Source organism: Leopardus geoffroyi, chromosome A2 (genome assembly GCF_018350155.1).
Source record: "Leopardus geoffroyi isolate Oge1 chromosome A2, O.geoffroyi_Oge1_pat1.0, whole genome shotgun sequence".
Taxonomy (NCBI): Eukaryota; Metazoa; Chordata; class Mammalia; order Carnivora; family Felidae; genus Leopardus; species Leopardus geoffroyi.
This window is the reverse complement of record NC_059331.1, coordinates 127784700-127804574: the sequence shown is the minus strand read 5'-3', so window position 1 is coordinate 127804574 and position 19875 is coordinate 127784700. Positions and strand designations below refer to the sequence as shown.

The 19875-nt window shown below is 38.5% G+C and overlaps 1 protein-coding gene across 12 annotated transcripts in view; it reads left to right on the top strand.

Annotated features, from left to right (window-relative positions):
* Nucleotides 1-19875, top strand: part of ELMO1 (engulfment and cell motility 1) — a 734972-nt gene that overhangs the window by 371109 nt on the left and 343988 nt on the right. For 11 of the 12 annotated variants that reach the window (XR_006716458.1, XM_045495324.1, XM_045495323.1 and 8 more), the window contains 2 exons: nucleotides 6490-6525; nucleotides 18165-18264. Coding sequence is in view for 11 of the 12 variants with exons in the window: in XM_045495324.1 (XP_045351280.1) it covers nucleotides 6490-6525; nucleotides 18165-18264 (136 nt within the window). In the remaining variant the exon portion in view is untranslated. Of the gene's footprint in view, nucleotides 1-2328; nucleotides 2364-6489; nucleotides 6526-18164; nucleotides 18265-19875 lie in introns of those variants that run through there. The other variant, XM_045495333.1, reaches the window with a different exon arrangement.

Below are 19875 nucleotides of genomic sequence, written 5' to 3'. Positions count from 1 at the left end.
TATATATATATATATATATTTATTTATTTAAAAAATAAATATAAGTAAGCAGAAGGAGGAAAATGAGAATCATTTGTAACCTGCCTTTCGAGAGACCTTTTTAACATTGTGGTGTATACCCTTTTTGTATTTTCTTTTAGATACACACACACATGCACAGGCTTTATTACAAAAGTAGAATATGTAATTACTTTATTACAAAAGTAGAATAATTATAATGCTCATACCTTTGTACCCTGCTTTTTGTACCTAACAACATTGCCATGTCATTAATATGATTTCCTTTATCATTTTTGTCATTTGTATATTGTTTCACTTAAACTTTAAGTACAGTTGATATGCAATAATTTGAAGGACGTGCACAGTGTAGTCAACCATCCCACAATTGTTGGACATTTGTATCATTTTCAGGGTTTTTTCATGATTGTGAACATTCTCTAATCAGCTATTCTTCTAGTAAAATCATTGTGAGTATTTAAATTACTTTGTTGGAGTACAATTCCTGATTTGGAGGATATACATATTTTAAAGCTGTTTTAAAGTGAGAACAGCCCGAAGCTCACTGAAACATCCTCATTTATACTTTACCACTCATGTAGAAATATGTCCATTTCTAACACCCTGGCCAAAACTGGGCTGGGGTTCCCTTAGGGATTCTAGCTTTCCTAAGAAAAATAGTAGTGAGATAGCGGAGGGGTTCTCACTAATCTGGGGAATTTATAAGCACTTTTTGTTTTTTTGGTTCAAGTCATTTCTCCAAAATTTGGCGGGATTAGGAACAGTGGAAAGAATCCCATAGTTATTTTAGAGGTATGTAAAACTCTTAGGTAATTGTCATAAAAATAAACAATGTGAATTGTATAATTATTAGTCCCCTTCCCAATCTGTCATACGTATGACACAGATGTATGTATAGCTCTGTGTGTTTTCATTTATAAGAGATTTGTTGTCATCATTCATTAACAGACAGACGGTTTCATATGAAACTTTCATTAGTCAAACCATTTTCTCCTGGCCAGAGTAAGAGCTGTAGCCATTCCTTAGGAGATGTGAAAATTGATGTATGACTTGAATTAAGCACCTGAATGATGTCTTGGCTCTGATATTGCCTACCACCCACAGTTGACAATGGATTTACAGATTTTATTCATTTGGCAAAGTGTGTATTATTTGAGTGCTGAATATTTATGACACCAGGTTAGGCAAATGGGACGAGGTGTTCTGGGGGCGAGGGGGTGGGGACTATGTGTGACCTTTTTTTGATGTTTTGTTTTCACACAAAACATGACTTTGTTTTTTGAAAGTAACTTTGTTAACCTCCATGGACATAGATTATCAGCTCTAACATATACTCTTGTTTCTAAGAATTCGATGTCCCTTATAAACCTTGGCTGTTCTGGAAGGTCCAAGCCAGGCCAGATTGTCAGTGACTCCGTGACTGGAAGCTAAGCACAGGTCGCAGAGTGCATGCCCTGCACTTCACCTTAGACATGAGGCCCAGGGAGGAGCAAGCAGCTCCCAGGACCAAAGAGAAAATGCTCTGTGTGCTCTGTAGGCCCCAGCTGTGAAGGCTGCCCAGTCTCCCCACATCCTTCTGCCTGATTTCTTGGAGCCTGCACTCAGCAGAGCTCAGGGAGTTCCTTCCAACTGGAACAGCCCTCCTGGGGCCCCGCCAGAGATTTACATCACAATCAGAGGGGTCAATCATCTTGTGCTTTGTCAGCCATTGTGTGGCAGAAAGTTCCTTAAACTGGATCTTCCCCCTTCCAACTGCTCTAAGTTTGTCTCTGGGTCTTTGTCCAATTGTGCAGTCATAGACCAGCAGACTCTAAGTCAGGGGTGGGTGATGGTCTGGTGAGGCCAAAGAAAAGATCCGGAGAGAGTGATCGAGGTGCACAGGTTTATTGGGGGAACTTACAAATAAGGAGATCAGAAGCAGTCAACTGGACAAAGAGTCTGCTGCTGGGATCTGCGTGCCTCAAGCTTTGATAGCACAGCAACGTAGCTCAACAGCTCTCTGCAACCTTTCCCTCCTTGCGCAGCCAGTGTTCCAAGGGGATCAAGGCCTGCCCATCTGGACACTCTCCGTTACGAAGAAGACACTCTGGGTTGGGCACCCCCAGGAGCCCCTGACCTTAAAGGCTGAACAACACATTCTTCCACACATTCTGCTTGATGGGAATATAGAGGGAGGTGGGACTCTACATTCTCCAGAGAGTGACTAACAGGGACATTCGGGTGTACTTGCACAAACTAGCTATCCAGCATCACTCTGGAAATGGAAATGAGAAGGGGTCACACAGCCTGTTTTAAAGAAGAGATTATCTTCTTCTAGGAAACAGAATGCCATACCTTGAGCTCAGGTGAGAGGCCTCTGGCCACTCTGAAACAGCAGCCTTTCTAGAACCATTTCTTTCTGGTAATGTTTCTTCCTTTCCTTTCCTTTCCTTTCCTTTCCTTTCCTTTCCTTTCCTTTCCTTTCCTTTCCTTTCCTTCTTTCTTTCTTTAATTTTTTTTGGAGTAAGAGAGTGCATGTAAGCTGGGGAGGGGCAGAGGGAGAGGGAGAGAGAATCTTAAGCAGACTCCACACCCAGTGTGGAGCCCAATGTGGGGCTCAATGCAGGGCTCAGTCTCACAACTGAGATTATGACCGGAACCAAAATCAAGAGTCAAATGCTTAACTGACTGAGTGACCCAGGTGCCCCTTGGGCATGTTTATTTTAAAAATGAGTATATTGAGAAAGAGAGAAAGAAAGAGAGGAGAGAACCTCAGCCAGAGACATCAACACCGAAAAGTTACCCTTCTCTTTATGCTTAATCTGAATCAAAAGTGAGGAGGCTGAGAAGAAACACTGGTCAGGGAGAACCGTCGAGGGCCAGAGTCTGCTATAGCAGGGGGAACACATATAAAAACCTAGAGGTGTTCAGGCACTAGGCCAGAAAGCTATCTTGAAAAGTTGTACTGGTAGGTTTATGTATTACACACACACACACACACACACACACACACACACACACACACGCACGTACACAGATACACACCCCATATACACGTTTATTTTGAACCAGTGCTGTTAAAAAATAAACTGAGGCATATGAAAATTTTTAAGAATTTATTTGACCAAAAATCAATTGGAAGCTGTCAGTGCCAAACTGGAAGTGGTTAGGTTTCTGCTGCACCTGTGGCAGGGGAAAGACTTTTAGAGAGAAGAGGTGGAAGGAAAGCACCTATTTGACTGGCTGCAGCTTAAAGCCTCATTGGGTGTTCCTGATTGGTTGTTCTTAGATACCGGTTTTTTGTTTTTTGTTTTTATTTGTGTGTGTGTGTGTGTGTGTGTGTGTGTGTGTGTGTGTGTGACCCTGCAGCATTTACAGGCTTAGATTTTGGTGTGCTTCTAGAGGCTTCTGGCCTTATGGCCACCTCAGTTAATGGCCTCCTTGTTTAGTTAACTGAAGGGTCCCCTACTAAATGGAAGAGTTGCAAGATCAAGTTTGAACACTTGTGTCTGTTGTGTCCTTTAATACAGATATCTAACTCCAGGTAGTGCCTTGCACCAACTTTCCTCTTGTTTCCTAATCTTTTTCCTTATGGAATTATTCCTTTTTTAAAAAGTTTTTTAAATGTTTATTTATTTTTAAATGTTTATTTATTTAAATATTTATTTTTGAGAAAATAAATAAATGTTTATTTATTTTAAATGTTTATTTTTGAGTTTTTTTTAAATGTTTATTTATTTTTAAGTGTTTATTTATTTTTGAGAGAGAGAGACAGAGCATGAGTGGGGGAGGGGCAGAGAGAGCTGGGAAGACACAGAATCCGAAGCAGGCTTCAGGCTCTGAGCTGTCAGCACAGAGCCTGATGCATGGCTTGAACCCAAGAACCATTAGATCATGACCTGAGCCAAATTCAGATGCTTAACCGACTGAGCTACCCAGGTGCCCACCTCCCCCATCCACCATGGAACTATTCTTCAGTGGTTCCCTTTCTCTCATGATTTTGGCACTTTTTGAGATTATATATCAGCCACTTTTAGAATATCCTTCAATTTGGGTTTGTTAAAAGGTAATTCATTAAAGGTGCTTTTAAGAGAAAGATAAAAGCATGGCTCTCATACAGATACAAAAATGAACATATGTTAAGACATTTTACTCATGTGACATGAGGGAATGAGGCAGATGCTCTAACAGTTTCAAAGGAAAAGTCAAAAGGGCACCGATTTATATGGAGCAAAGGATTGGTGAAATGAATTGCAAATGGAGACAACCTAGATTTCCGCCTGCAAGGAGGAAGTCCATTAGAGCACTACATGACAGGACAAAGTATATATATTCATCAGTTACCTACAACTTAGAGACAACAGGGCTGGAATCTGCTAATTCAGAAGAGTTTGCAATGGACACTGTACAGTTTTCCATTGGAACAGAATTTTTGTTTCTACATGTTTATCCTGTATTGTTTTCCTGTTGTAAACCCATATGATACGTCTTTGTCTGGAATATTAGAGATGTTTGTGTGTGGTTTTGTTTTTTTTCATTGCAACCTATTGATGGCACATGATGTCTTTTTGTCTTGTTACTCGTGTTCACTTTGACTTAAGGCCCTTATAATAGTGCCTTCCAGATGTCTCTACTGTAACAGTTTTTTGTTTGTTCTTTGTTTTTGTTTTTGTTTTCTTTTGGGTAGTTACACCACAGAAAATGGGAAACAGTGTAAATCAGGTTGGTATGTTTTCCCCCAGAGATTTGGTTCTACAACAATACCAGCACACCAGTCTTTCAAACAACATGGACTCATTCAGTCCTGTTTAATTCAGGAAGCTATAATCTGTCACTATTATTATTTATTTTGGTGCTTGGTTTGTCCCAGATTTGGCTGTCCTTCTGACCTGTCCTGTCCTTCCCATTATTTTTTGAGCATTCATTACTTTCTGGTGCAGTGACGTGTTCCAGGGTTATCTAGATCTTTCCTTGTCTCAGTCCCATCAGGAGTCTTTTTTTTTTTTTTAATTTTTTTTAAGGTTTATTCATTTTTTGATATAGAGACAGAGCGTGAGCAGGGGAGGGGCAGAGAGAGAAGAAGACGCAGAATCTGAAGCAGGCTCTAGGCTCTGAACTGACAGCATGGAGCCCAACGCGGGGCTACAACTCACGGACTGTGAGATCATGACCTGAGCTGAAGTCGGATGCTCAACCGACTGAGCCACCCAGGCGCCCCAAGGAGTCATTTTTACAAGGAGCTCAGTTCCTTTTAGTGGACAGTAGTGTCCTAGGTCTGCCCACCTGTGACCACCTACTACTTTCACTTTTCCCAGTGGCTTTTTGAAGGAGGAGGGTGGGAAAGAAGCTAATTTTTTTTTTAAAGACAGATAAGGGAAAGGGATGGGAGGAAGAAGAAGAAGATGGCTGTATACATTTTTACCCCCACCCCTGACCCCCAGTTTTACCAGAGACTAGATCTGATCTCCTTGTGGTCAGTTAGGTTTCTCAAGTGGTTACATTTTATGTGGATGAAAATGAAACTTAACTTCATCTGAAGAGCCAAATCATTCATCAACCACTTACTAAGTATCTGCTCTGCATGTGCCTGACATTATAGTAGTGAGTCACAGTGTCAAGCCCCTGCCTTCAGAAAGCTGGAAAGACAGTGAGGTGCCCTACCGAAGTCGTACAGCTGGTGTTTCTCAGTGAGTGCAGATGTGAGTCCCACCTTCAGTCTGGTCATGTGGGGGAAATCGGAGGTCAGGGAGGCTTCCCAGAGGAGCCGAGAATCTGGTGAATTAGGGGTAGAACTTAGCTAGTTGGACACGTTGGTTAGAGGGAAAGGGTATTCCAAACAGGGAAGAACATACCTAGAGCCACAGATATTTGGCAGACTGGAGGGATGGGAAGTGGTTTGATAGGACGAACATCACTTGTTTCCTTATCTTCTTGACCCCAGGTTTTTAAGAAGCATGATTGTCCTTTCTTGCAGACAAGATTTGTCTATTGCACACTTTTTTGCAGGCTGCCATCACAGAGTTCCATCTGTTGTCCAAAACTATTGGAGTCTATTACGATGTCTTTTTTTTCAAAGAAGCAATCTTTTCTCAAGAAAAGGGAAAATAGAATTAGTGGGCATTTTCCCAAAGAAAGATAATTATTTCTTCATTGTTCGGCATATGCTTAAGAACTGGTCTAGTTTTGGGCTCTACTTTTTTTCATCAAACGTTTACCCATTTTGATCCAAATGGAATGTTCTTATTGCCTTTATTCAAGTAAATGCAGTAGGTTGGTTGCAGTAGTTTAATCTCTGCCTTTTGGTTGTTTCTTATCATTAGAGAATACCAATTTGGTACTTTGAATAATGTTTTGAAATAAATAAAGTCTTGTACATCATGGCAGTTAAATCTTCCCTGTATCTAATCCTGAGCTCTCTTCAAGATATATTCTTTGTGTAAAAATTATTGCTTTCAAACATACTCCTCACATGGTTGTTTTCAAATTTTGCAGACGATACCAGAAATTGCAGAAGATCATGAAGCCTTGGTAAGAATTTATGATCAATTAATACAGATGATGTAACACTTCCTTCTTCTTTGCATAATTAAACCCTGTCCTCTGACTGATTGTATAACTATGCATCTAGATATTTTAAGTAAGTGATTTTTTATTCTTTGTTTCATGTTCTTATTAACAGGTTTTTCAAACATTTATTTCCCATTTTTTTGCTTTGTGGTAGAAAGGATATTTTATGTTTGTGGCCACAAAATGATTACATCAGAATTGCTATCCTTCTCCTAGAGCAAGGCTAGGCATAATTTTATGTACTACTTTAAACAAAAACTTCCTTTTTTGTGGCCTATGTGATGTTCAAAGTCAAAAGTCTTTGATTTTCTTCAATGACTTACTATGAAAAAGATACACATTAAAAAAACATTCAGGATTGAAGTATGGAATGAAAATTATTTACTTTGAGTCTCAGAAAGTAGTCATCTGTCAAGTGAATTGCATGTTAATTGTGTATGGAGATCTCAGAACTTCTTTCTTAGAGTTTTCCCCCCCTCACTGCCTTTCTTGTCCATTAAACAGGGTGAATCCAAATGGGGCCTAGCAAACTCTCTACAGTAGGCAGAACAAATTTCCATTTCACCAAGTTGTTAAGCAGATAATTTCAATTTGAGAAGCAAGACTGAACAGTATCTGAAAATGTGCACCTTATTTTTTAAGCCCTCGGAGAAAATTCTGACCACTTCAGTGTTCAATACTGGTCTCAAGTCATTCATCTTCCCCTACCCTTCCCACATAGAAAAAAGCGTACATTCTCTTCAGTTATTAAATTCTAATGAAGTAAAAGGTACTACTGCGATTTGAGGGTAACTTTTTTTAAACGTTATTTTGAGATATATGTTTGCGATAGTGGAAACACTTAATGGTAACGGAAGCAGAAGCCATCTTTCATGAGAGTTTGTTCTGGGCACTGTCTCAATGTTTACATTCATTACTTTTACACACTCATATCTGACACACAAGATCAGTATAATGAGAATTATTGCCTTGATGCAGAGGTTAAAATCAGGTAATGGAGCTGGGATCAAACCAAGTTTTTCTTTAACAACCTCATTCAACTTGCTAATGTAGAGGAAGTTGGGGGCTCTGAAGCCAAAATAATTTCTTAAAGTTTATTTGCCAATAGTTTTAATCACTTGGTATGTAGGGATGCTGGAAGTGGGATTACACATTAACCATGATTTTCATTTATCAAATGTAGACAAAATCAGTGCTCAGGGCCCTCGTTCTGGTAATGGTGGAATGTCTAATTAGACTTAATACAAATAAAAATGGTTAAATCTGGACAAAGTAGTGTGAACAAAAACACCTAAAAGCAACTACTTGAAGGAACTGGATAACCCCCCAAAGTAGACAGAAAGAGGGAGGTCAGTTCTTGAAAGAACATAATGGGTCTCAGATGAGATTTGTGTGTTTGTAGCTTTTGCCTGAGGGTACCCGCTCATCCAGTTCGCACGGGGCAGCAGTCAGCCTTAGTCTTGGTAAGTTACTGAGAGGATATAGTTTGGGGGCTGGCAGAGCAGCTAGATTATTAGGGGCAATCTGTGAAAGAAGAGAAGCTCAGAGGGTAGGAGACCTCATTTCTATAGGTTCATATAGATCCACCTATAAAATCTGCCCAAATCAGAAGCATGAATGTACATGTGTGAGTGTGTATGTGTGTGAGAACCCCAAAGGACCTGGTAAAAACATCTACTGGGAGTGGAGAGAATTGAGAAGAGATTTAAACTGCTGCTCTTTGCAGAATTTGGAGTTTGATTCTAGCTAGGTTAATTTCTGCTCTAACAAAACAGTCTCAGAAAAACAGAACTGGATTTTGAGACTTGACAATCTTTTATTCCCAGTGTTCAGAATATAACAAAAATTACTAGGGGCACCTGGGTGTCTCAGTTGGTTAAGCATCTGACTTTGGCTCAGGTCATGATCTTGTGGTTTGTGAGTTCGAGCTCCACGTCAGGCTCTATGCTGATAGCTCGGAGCCTGAAGCCTGCTTCAGATTCTGTGTCTCCCTCTCTCTCTGCCCCTCCCCCACTTGTGCTCTGTTTCTCTCTGTCTCTCAAAAATGAATAAATGTAAAAAAATAAAATAAAATAAATTAATTAGATAAATGAAGAAGAAAAGATGACCTATTCTTAACAAAATAAAGCAGATAGTAGAAACTGACCCTGAGGTGACCCAGGTGTTGGAATTAGCTAATGGAGACTTTTAAATGTTATTTATTTTTGACAGAGAGAGAGAGAGAGAGAGAGAGAGAGAGAGAGAGAGGGAGGGGCAAAGAGAGAGCGAGACATAGATTACAAAGCAGAATCCAGGCTCTGAGCTGTCAGCACAGAGCCCGAAGCGAGGCTTGAACTCACAAACCGTGAGATCATGACCTGAGCCAAAGTGGGAGGCTTACCTGACTGAGCCACCCAAGTGCTCTGCTAATGGAGATTTTTAAAGCAATGCTTATAAATATATTAGAAGATGAAAGTATTAGTATAATGAGTGCACAGATGAGGAGTCTTAGCAGAGAAATGGAAACCATAAAAAATAACCAATTGGAAATTATAGAACTGAAAAGTATAATACTTAAAATGAAAAATTCACTCTATGGGAGTTGAAGATGGAAGAAGAGACAATAACCTTGAAGATGAATCATTACAAATCACCCAATCCGAAGAATAGGTAAAATAAATAGTAATTGACCTGTGAAATAGAAATAATTGGTCTAAAATACATCTAATTGTGATATCAGAAAGAGAGGAAAGAGAGAATGAGACCAGAAAAATATTTGAGGAAATAATGACAGTTTCAAAATTTGTTGAAAAACATATTTATAGAACTGGGAAGCTCAGTGATCCTAACTGGAATAAATAGAAAACTATACCTGGAAACATCATAGTCAAACTTCTGAAATTTAAAGATAAAAAGTATACCTTGAAGGCAGCCAGAGAAAAACAACTTACTACATTAAGAGAGTAAGAATAAGAATGAGAGCTGATTTCTCATTAGAAATAGTGGAGGCCAGAGAGCAATATTTTAGAAGTGTAAAAAAAACAAAAAACAAAAAAAACCCCACAGAAACCAAACCAAAAACAAAGAAAACCCCACAAAAAACAAAAAACTTGTCAAACCAGAATTCTTATCTAGTAAAACTATCTTCTGAAAATGAAAGTGAAATAGAAACACTTTTAGATAAAGGAAAACTAAGATAGTTCATCAGCAGCAGGCATACACTACAGGAAATATGGAGGAAGTTCTCCAGCCTGAAGGGACATGCATTAGATAGAAATTGGGCTCTACAGGAAGGAGTGAGCAACAGTGGAAATATAGATATGTGGGTAACTAGAAAAGACAAAATACAGTTTTGTCTTTAAAATTTCTCATATTTATTTACATTTGTAAAAATGCTTATTTATTTTTGAGAGAGAGAGAGAGAAGCAGAGAAAAAAGACACAGGATCTGAAGCAGGCTTCAGGCTCCGAGCTGTCAGCACAGAGCCCGACACGGGGCTGGAAGTCAGGAACTGTGAGATCGTGACCTGAGACAAAGTCTGATGCTTAATCGACTGAGCCACCCAGGTGGCCCTCATATTTCTTTAAAAGGCATATGGTCATACAAAGCTAAAAGAAGTATAACTCAAAATCCAATGGAGGAATTAAAAGGGACTATAAAAAATATTTGCAGAAAAGAAGGTGAGGAAAGAGAAACAGAACAAAACACAGCTGAGACAAACAGAAAACAGATGATAAATTGATTGGCCTAAACCTAATCATATCAATAATTAAATTAAATTTAAATGGACTAATCACTGCAATGAAAATATTTCAGATCATATTTGAAAAAGCATGACCCAGCTATGTGCCATTTATAAGAAATGTATTATAAATACAAAGGTGCATGTAGTTCAAAACTTGAAAATACATACATGTAAATGTGAATAATAAAAAATTTTTTTTTACATTTATTTATTTTTGAGAGACACTGGGACAGAGCGTGAGTGGGGGAGGGGCAGAGAGAGAAGGAGACACAGAATCTGAGGCAGGCTCCAGGCTCTGAGCAAGCATTCAGCACAGAGCCCGACACAAACTGTGAGATCATGACCTAAGTCGAACGCTTAACTGATTGAGTCACCCAGGTGCCCCAAATGTGAATAATAATAAAACTTCGTTGTTTTATCAGTAGCAGACAAAATAACAATTCAAGACAATATTTTGTCAGAGATAAAAATAATTCATAATAAAACATGGTTGCATTATTAGGAATACATAAAAGTGTTAAATGTTTATGTACCTAATATAAGATTTCAAAATACATGAAGCAAAAAGTGACAGCTAAAGGGAAAAATAGACAAATCCGTGGGGCACCTGGGTGGTGCCCCAGCTAAGTCGGTTGAGCATCCAACTTCAGCTCAGGTCATGATCTCACAGTCCATGAGTTCGAGCCTCGTGTTGGGCTCTGTGCTGACAGCTCAGAGCCTGGGGCCTGCTTCGGATTCTGTGTCTCCCTCTCTCTCTGCCCCTCCCCCACTGGTGCTCTGTCTTTCTTTGTCTCTCAAAAATTAAAAAAAAAAAAAAAAAAAAAAAGACAAATCCTTAACAATAGCTGGAGATTTTAACACTGTCTTCTCATTGATAGGAAAACTGGCAAAATCAGTAAGGGTAGACAAGATTTGACCAACGTTGTAAAATATCTTGGGCCACCATTTATATAGAGAGCATCACATTCAGCAATAGCAGAACACATATTCTTTTCAGTGTATGTGTAATGTTCACCAAACAGACCATATACTATGCTGTAAAAAGTCTCAAGAATTTTCAAATGATTGAAATTATACAGATTACATTCTTTGACCACAAGGAAATTGTATTTTAAATCAGGAACAATAAATTTGCGGAATAGCCTCAGATGTTTGGAAATTAAAAGACATACTTCTTTAATACCCAGGAGTCAAGGAATGCACCCAGGTGAAATTGCAGTATATTTTTAACTGAATGATAATAAAATGTAATATAGCAAAACAAAATTTGTGGATGCAGCTAAAGCAGTGTGTAGAGGGGAATTATATCCTTAAGTGCTTATGTTGGAAAAGAAGAATGGTCAAGAAAAATCAGTGATCTAAGTTTCTACCTTGAAGAGGTAGAATAAATAAGTGTGAATTACATAAGTGGGAGGAGGGAATAAAAGGAGTAACTATCCGTGAAATAGAAAACACATAAATAATAGAGAAAATTAAAACTAGAACAGATTATTTGAAAATATTTAGTAGGAAAAAAGAAGAGAAAAATCCAGTTGTCAAAACTAGGAATAAAAGAGGGAATATCACTACAGAATACACTGAAAATTAAAGGGAAATAAAAGAATGTTATGAATAACTTTATGCCAATAAATTTTAATCTTTAGATACCAAATGTGCCAGCTAATGAGACTAATGAACACTGGTGCAAAAATCCCCGGCAGCATATTAACAAATATAATCAAATGATATATAAAAAGGATAATACATTGTGGCCAGTGAAAGTTTATCCCAGAAATCACTCAATGTTTGAAAAGCAGTCACTGTGACTCAGTGTTTAGTAAAACAAAGGAGAGGGCTTAAAGAGAAAAGTGATCTTAATAGATACAGAAAATAATTCATAGATACAGCAAAAGCACTTCATAAAATCCAGCATCCATTCATAAAAATTCTTGGCAATCTAGGAATAGAGAGAACTTCCTCAACCTGATAATGAGCATCTACTAAAAAACAAACAAACAAAAAAAACACATCATACTTAATGTTGGCATACTGAATTCCTTCCAACTTCTGCCCTTTTAAAGATTGGGAATAAAGCAAATGTGTTTGCTTTTTGCCCTTCTGTTACATTGTGTTGGAGTTTTTACCTATAGCAATAAATCAAGAAAGAAAGAAAAGACATAATAATCGTAAAGGAAGAAGTAAAACCATAGAAGACATGATTATCTGTGTAGAAAATTGTAAATCTATAAAGAAAGTCTTAGATCTCATAATTGAATTTAGCAAGGTTTCAGGATATAGCATCAGTGTATAAAAGTGATGTATAGGTATGCATTAATAGCCAAACGAAATTTTTAAAATTTCTATTTACAAAGTGGCAAAAATTATAAAATTTTTAGGAATAAATTTAACAAGAGACATGTAGCATCTCTTCACTGACAAATACATGACTGAAAGAAATTGAAAGCCTAAATAAGTAGAGAATATACCGTTTCTTGGAAGACACACACATTGTTAGGATAGCAGTTCTCTCCAAATTAATCTGTAGGTTCAGTGCAATATTATTTTTTAAAAAGAAATTGCAAACCAATCTTAAAATTTAAAGGAAATGTTTAGGACCTAGAGTAGCCAAAACAGTTTTGAAAAAACAACAAAGATGAACCAAGTTGGAGGATTTCATTAACTGACTTCAAGACTCACTATAAAGTTATTAACACAGTGTGATATTGGTATACGGGGAAAGACAGATCAAAGAAATAGAATAGATTCCAGAATTGATCCACAGTTAAATTTTTACCAAAGGAGTGAAAAGAACGTTGGCACATTCATGATATGATCTGAAGGCCAAGGGAATGTCTACAGGGTGATTTATAAATTTATAACCTTTTATGTATATACTTTTTACCACATACAAAAAAAAAAAAACATTTGGAGAAATTCAAAGGGCAGGACAGAACTATATTCATCAACTTTGGGAATTAAGGATATATTGAGTATGACTTCCCAAAAACTTTAAAAGTGGCCTTTACTTGCATCTCTTCTCCACTTCTGCCTGGCACCCAATCAAAACATTTGGAAGCACTGTTCTTTTATAAATTTAGCAGCTTAAATTGAAATGCTTCAAGATTGGCTGAATTTTGTTGGAATGAAGATGGTCTCTACTGAGTTGATGAGAAACATTTAGTTGAATCATTCCAGCACACATGGTGTGTTGGCTGTGACATAGCTCTCGACCAGCATGTAGTTTGCAGTCGGCTTAATCTGTGGCAGTCAGTACTGCAAAATCTTTAGCTTAGCACTTTATAAAAAACAAATAAACCAAACAAATAAAAGTGCTTCTGCACGTGCCATGTGCTTGCTTTATATTTGTAACCCTTTTAGCCTTGATCTTGTGCACACGGCATTGATTTCAGAGCCTTGGCTCCTGCCTTCTCTCCTTGGAGCGTAAGTCAAGTCCTCTAGGAGTGAGACTAAACATCTATGTCAGGGTTCAATAAGGGCTTTTATACCGGCATCATTTGAAATTAGGTGATTGAGTTCCTTGATTTGAAATGTAATAAAATTTTAGGATGGCTATCTTCTCCTTGCAACTGAGGGTTTGAGGTTGAATTTAAAAAAAATTCTCCTTCAAAAAAAAAATCCTCCCTCATGGAAACCTAGTATGCCATCCAGCAACCAGTCGTAATGAATTATATTTATGTTATATATGCACTATATATATGCTATATTATATTTGCATGTGTATATATATTTTTATATTGTAATACATAACATGTATAAATATATCTAATAACATACATATGTTATATAGAATATATTAAATAGAATATATATGTTCTGTTCGATAGTATAACCGACTATATATGGTCTAATAAAATATATAGAATATGTTAGATATATAGAATATATAGAATATATTCTATAGATATTCTATAGATATTTTATATCTATGTAAAATATATAGAATATCTATAGAATATATAGAATATGTTAAAATATATGATGTGTATAAATAAAATGTTATTAGATAATATTTCTACAAAATATGAATATCAATAATATAACATGTATATAAAGTGTTATTAGATGGACCAAGGGAGCGATCCCTGCCATGGACACCTTGGTGTGTGATATGAAAGAAGCTTCTCTCACTTACCAACCGTTCACACTAATGGAAACTACAAAGCACATAAAGGCCTATCGCAGTGGCAGAAATGGTGCTCCACCTCCTTAACAACCATGGAGATTAAAATCCTGGCCCCAAAAGCAGATTGGACATTTGAAAACCAAATGATACACTTTCTCTCCGTCTTTTCTCTCAAAGTCCTTGCAGTCTGATTGAGAAGTCTGTGGGCAGAGTTCTAGAGCATTGGAGGAAGCAGGACAATCCTAGATGTTACTCAGGCCACTTGGATTATGGGCCCATTGAGCAGGGGACAGAGTCATTTTTCCTTCAGATAATTAGAGAGCATAAATATAATTTATTTCTTGTTTCTAAGGCAGTTAAGGAAGACTAATACTATCTCTATTCTCAGCCTCAACTAGTTCCAGGGAATATAAAGACAAGTTTGATTCCAAGAGTGTGTGCTTTCCTTTGTCACTGCCTGTCCCACTGCTCATGCTGTTAGTGACAACAGTGAGGCAGTGTTTTGCCTGTATGGAGGCCATGGGTGCTGTTCTCCAATGTCGTGTATATGGGGGACTTTGAGCGGTTTTAACATGCCAGGTATAAGCAAATGGCAACTATTATATGTTTGTTTTCTGCTCTTTTAAGTAAAAAGGAAAATAAATTAGCAAATAGTGTTTACTGATAATGATACGGTAAAATAATACATTAGCTAACATTGTTTACTAATACTATAAATTATTATGTAATAATGTTTTCACAGTAATACTGATACCAACATAGTCTATTAATAAATCTTGCTAATTGTTTTTATACCTGGCTCTCTTATTTTTCTGATGCAATTTACTTTTTTTTTTTTTTTTTTTAATTTCACTCCAGCTAATGTCTGGATTTTGTCACTCATTGTCTGTAGAATGAGTCATTTCTGGAATTCTTTTTTAAAATTTGACCTTTCTTGCTCCTCTTTTTAACACGTTTTTCATCCTTCTACTTTTTTTTTTTTTTTTTTTTTTTTTTTTTTTTTTTTTTTTTTGGTTCTGTCCTTCAAGTAAGTTTGAGTTTTCTGGTTTGGGACTTATTTTGGGGGGCATGCCATGTAAGGGGCCCCTGTAAGACTAGTATTGCCAGTCTGTGAGTCAGAGAAGCCTTTGAAAAAAAGTATTTCTGGCCTGCATGGGTTGGCTTTCCTTGCGTTCCACCCCCCCTCAACCCTGGCTCCAAGGACAGAAAATATTTGAAGGCAAACATTTGAAGATCATGGCCTTTGCTTATCTTTCTAGAAGATCACTTTTGCATAATGATCATAGCTAACACTCACATGTTGCTATATATATACACCACACACTGTTCGAAGAGCTTAAAGTGTGGTAGCTTGTTCTATTTCCCCAGAAATCCTGAGTGATCACCACCACCACCACCACCACTGATTTTTTTTTTTTTTAATAAAGAGCGTGCATGAGCAGAGAGAGGGGAAGAGGGAGAAAGAGAGCAAGAGCAAGAGTGAGAGAGAGAGAGAGAGAGAGAGAGAGAGAGAGAGAGAGAGAATCTCAGGCAGGTTCCATGCTCAGTCCAGAGCCCAACATGGGGCTTGATCTTATGAACCATGAGATCATGACCTGAGCTGAAATCAAGAGTTGGATGCTTAACCGACTGAGCCACCTAGATGCCCCACCACCATCATTTTTAATAAATGAGGAAACTGAGGCACAGAATGTATCAGTAGCTTGCCCACTTAGAATTGGAGGGGAAAACTGCTATCTGACTCCTGAATCTGCACACATAATCATTTTTATCTATTTTTATCTGTTGCATCTCATCGTCTCTGATCTCTGGGAGCTTTGGATCATGGTCTTCTGAGAGCCGTTGCCTCTTCTGTAGGTTTCTTTCTTGCATCACAGCTTGGAAAGTGATGCAGAATTCCCAAGGCCATTACTGAGGCTGGGCTGAGAGAACTGGGAAGAAGGGAAATTATGAAGCCATTTTACTTTTTTTTTTAACGTTTATTTATTTCTGAGACAGAGAGAGACAGACATGAGTGGGGGGGGGGGGGCAGAGAGAGAGGGAGACACAGAATCAGAAGCAGGCTCCAGGCTCTGAGCTGTCAGCACAGAGCCCGAAGTGGGGCTCAAAATCACAAACCGTGAGATCATGACCTGAGCCAAAGTGGGTTGCTCAACCGACTGAGCCACCCAGGGACCCCATATGAAGCCGTTTTAAAAGAAACATCAGCCTCAGGCACCTGGGTGACCCAGTTGGTTAGGCATCCGACTCTTGGTTGCAGCTCAGGTCATGATCTTCTAGTTTGTGGGTTGAAGCCCCGCGCTGGGCTCTGTGCTGACATTGTGGAACCTGCTTGGGATTCTCTCTCTCCCTTTCTCTCTGCCTCTCCCCTGCTTGCTCTATCAAAATACATACATACATACATAAACAAACAAAAAAGAAACACGAGCCTGTTTTCTATACTATTAACTGAGAATAGATGGGAAAATTCAATCTAAACATTCTATGAGACTTTGTAGTGTAGCAATTGTATATATGAATTTACAGATTCAAATTCTGAACTATATTTAAAAATTTTTTTTTTTAACGTTTATTTATCTTTGGGACAGAGAGAGAGCATGAACGGGGAGGGGCAGAGAGAGAAGGAGACACAGAATCGGAAACAGGCTCCAGGCTCTGAGCCATCAGCCCAGAGCCCGACGCGGGGCTCGAACTCACGGACCGCGAGATCGTGACCTGGCTGAAGTCGGACACTTAACCGACTGCGCCACCCAGGCGCCCCTGAACTATATTTTTTAAAAATCAAGCACATGAATCTGTGAGGTTGCATAGTATGCAGAAATCCTGCTGGGCATAATTCAATGTACTTGAAGACAGTACTTATCTTAAGAGTTAACGTTTATTATGATGATTTACAGTAGAGGTGAGTTTCTCTAAAAGATTCTGAGTGTGGTTTTGAACGCATTAGAAACTAGGATATTGTCTGATAAGAGTCATGGGTGGAACTGTTTGTCTCATCTCTGTTTTGATTTCTAACTCAAACATTAGACCCTTCCTATAGCCTTCCAAATCACAGCAAGTCTATAGCAGTCATTATTTCTACAGATATTCTATAAAGACTATTAATAAAATGCTGTCCAGGGTAACAGAAATGAATATGCTTACTTACATATATATTTGTACCTATGTGTTTGTGTGTGTGTCTGCACTGACACACACACACACACACACACATACACACACACACACAGACCACTCAAATCCTGTGCAAAGTGCTAATACTCTTAATAGAATTATTTCTAATTATTAGATAGCGTGAATAATAAAAGAAGCACATTGCCCTCTCTTGGTTACTCTAACTTTCATTTGCTGAAAAGCTTTTCTTTAAGTTATCATTTACTGAATGCTTATATACTACACATGTGATTAAGTGCTCTACAAGCAGCCCTGTGATTAAATAGGTATCACTATTCAGTTTTTCAGCTAAGACAGAGGCTCAGAGAGATTTGTGAACTGCCCAGTATGACATAGTTCACCAGAGTGAGAATCTGTGAGAGCCCAGGTCTGTCCCACTGAGGCCCTGGCTTATTCCATAAAACCCACCTTCCTCCTTTCCGTTGACTCACATTTTTTAAGAAGTTTCCTGAGGCCTAGCTGTGTATCTCAATGATCTTTTATAATTCTTCTGTATCCACTTATTTAAAGCTTTCTCACTTCTGTGTCTGTTCTTCTGCTCAGCTCTCCATCTCCATTAATCTTCTCTGTGTTTTCCAGCTTTGGAGACATGCTGTCCTTCACCCTGACAGCCTTTGTTGAGCTGATGGACCATGGAATAGTATCCTGGGATACGTTTTCAGTGGCGTTTATTAAGAAGGTAATGCAGATTGTTTTTTCAGGGCTTAAATTACTTTCATAGATATTTTGCTCTGCTTTGAGGATATGTTATAGTTGTTTCTTATAGTTATTTGTGTAAAAGATAGATGTGGTTGTTGAAAATATTATGCATGTGGGGGTCTGGGCACCTAACTTCTATGTGAAGATGACATTATCTCCCCACCAGGATCATAAGAGTGTGTATGTGAGAACCCACACTCAAGGGAAATCAAGGAATCACGTTGTTTACACTACAGAAGCAGTCCTTTAGGAGTCCCTGGACAGGATTCAGTTATTCTCAAGACCTAAGTAGAGTTTTTTCTATCCTTTGTCAACCTTCTCTGCCCTCAATCAGGTATTCAGGGAAGGGGAAAGAGGGAAAGCATATTGATTTCCTGCATACCTGGGTTTGAAGCAGGGATATAAGAGAAGGAGGTGTGCTTGGGTCCATGTTTTTTTTTTTTTTCTTTTTTTTTTTTCAACGTTTATTTATTTTTGGGACAGAGAGAGACAGAGCATGAATGGGGGAGGTGCAGAGAGAGAGGGAGACACAGAATCGGAAACAGGCTCCAGGCTCCGAGCCATCAGCCCAGAGCCCGACGCGGGGCTCGAACTCACGGACCGCGAGATCGTGACCTGGCTGAAGTCGGACGCTTAACCGACTGCGCCACCCAGGCGCCCCGGGTCCATGCGTCTTAAGTCAAGCTCACTTGTAATCATGGTGCAGTAAATGTCTCTGGGATTGATTTCTCCTCCTTTAGGAGGAAGGTAATGAAGGGATGGGCAAGGTGGACTTGGTGTGGGGACAGAGGGCAGAAGAGCCCCCGCCGTTCCCTGAAGGGAAGGGGGGCGCCGTTCCCTTATAAATTTACTTTATAAGTATAGATTCCTGGGAAGGGTTATGTAAAATAAAGAATTGCAGAGAATCTGTGCAAAAGCTGGAAAGTCAAAGCAAAATCCAGAAGAGTCACTTGAATTTTTTAAACCTTGTTATTTTAATCCATGTTGAAATCATGGTAGACTTACAGAAAAATTGTAAAAAACAGTACAGAATGTTCCCAAATGCCCTTCATGCAGCTTCCCCTCGGTTAACATTTTGCATAGTGATGGTACAGTTACCAAACTAGGAAATTAACAGTGGTACTATTACCATTATTTGGTTTCACCATTTCTTCTACTAATGTCCTTTATCTGTCTAAGGGCCTGACCCAGGATCCCACATTGCACTTAGCTGTCATGTCTCCTTAGAGTCTTCTGATCGACAGTTCCTCAGTTTTTCCTGGTCTTTCATGACAGAAAGTTTTGAAGACTACTGGTCAGTTATTTTGTAGAGTGTCCCTTATTTTGGATTTGTTTGGTATTTGATGGTTAAATTAAGGTTATGCACTTTTGGCAGGAATGCCAGAGAAGTAGTGTCATACCTTTCTCACTCGGCACATTGTATCGGGGTACATGATGTCGACATGTGTTATTAATGGTGGTGTTGACCTTGGTTACATGGTTGAGGTGGTATCTGCTGGGTCCACTCACCGTGAAGTTCTTTTCCTTTTGAAGTTAATCAGTATCTTCTGGGAGATACTGCCTTGAATCAAAGGGCACAGAAAAGCCCCTA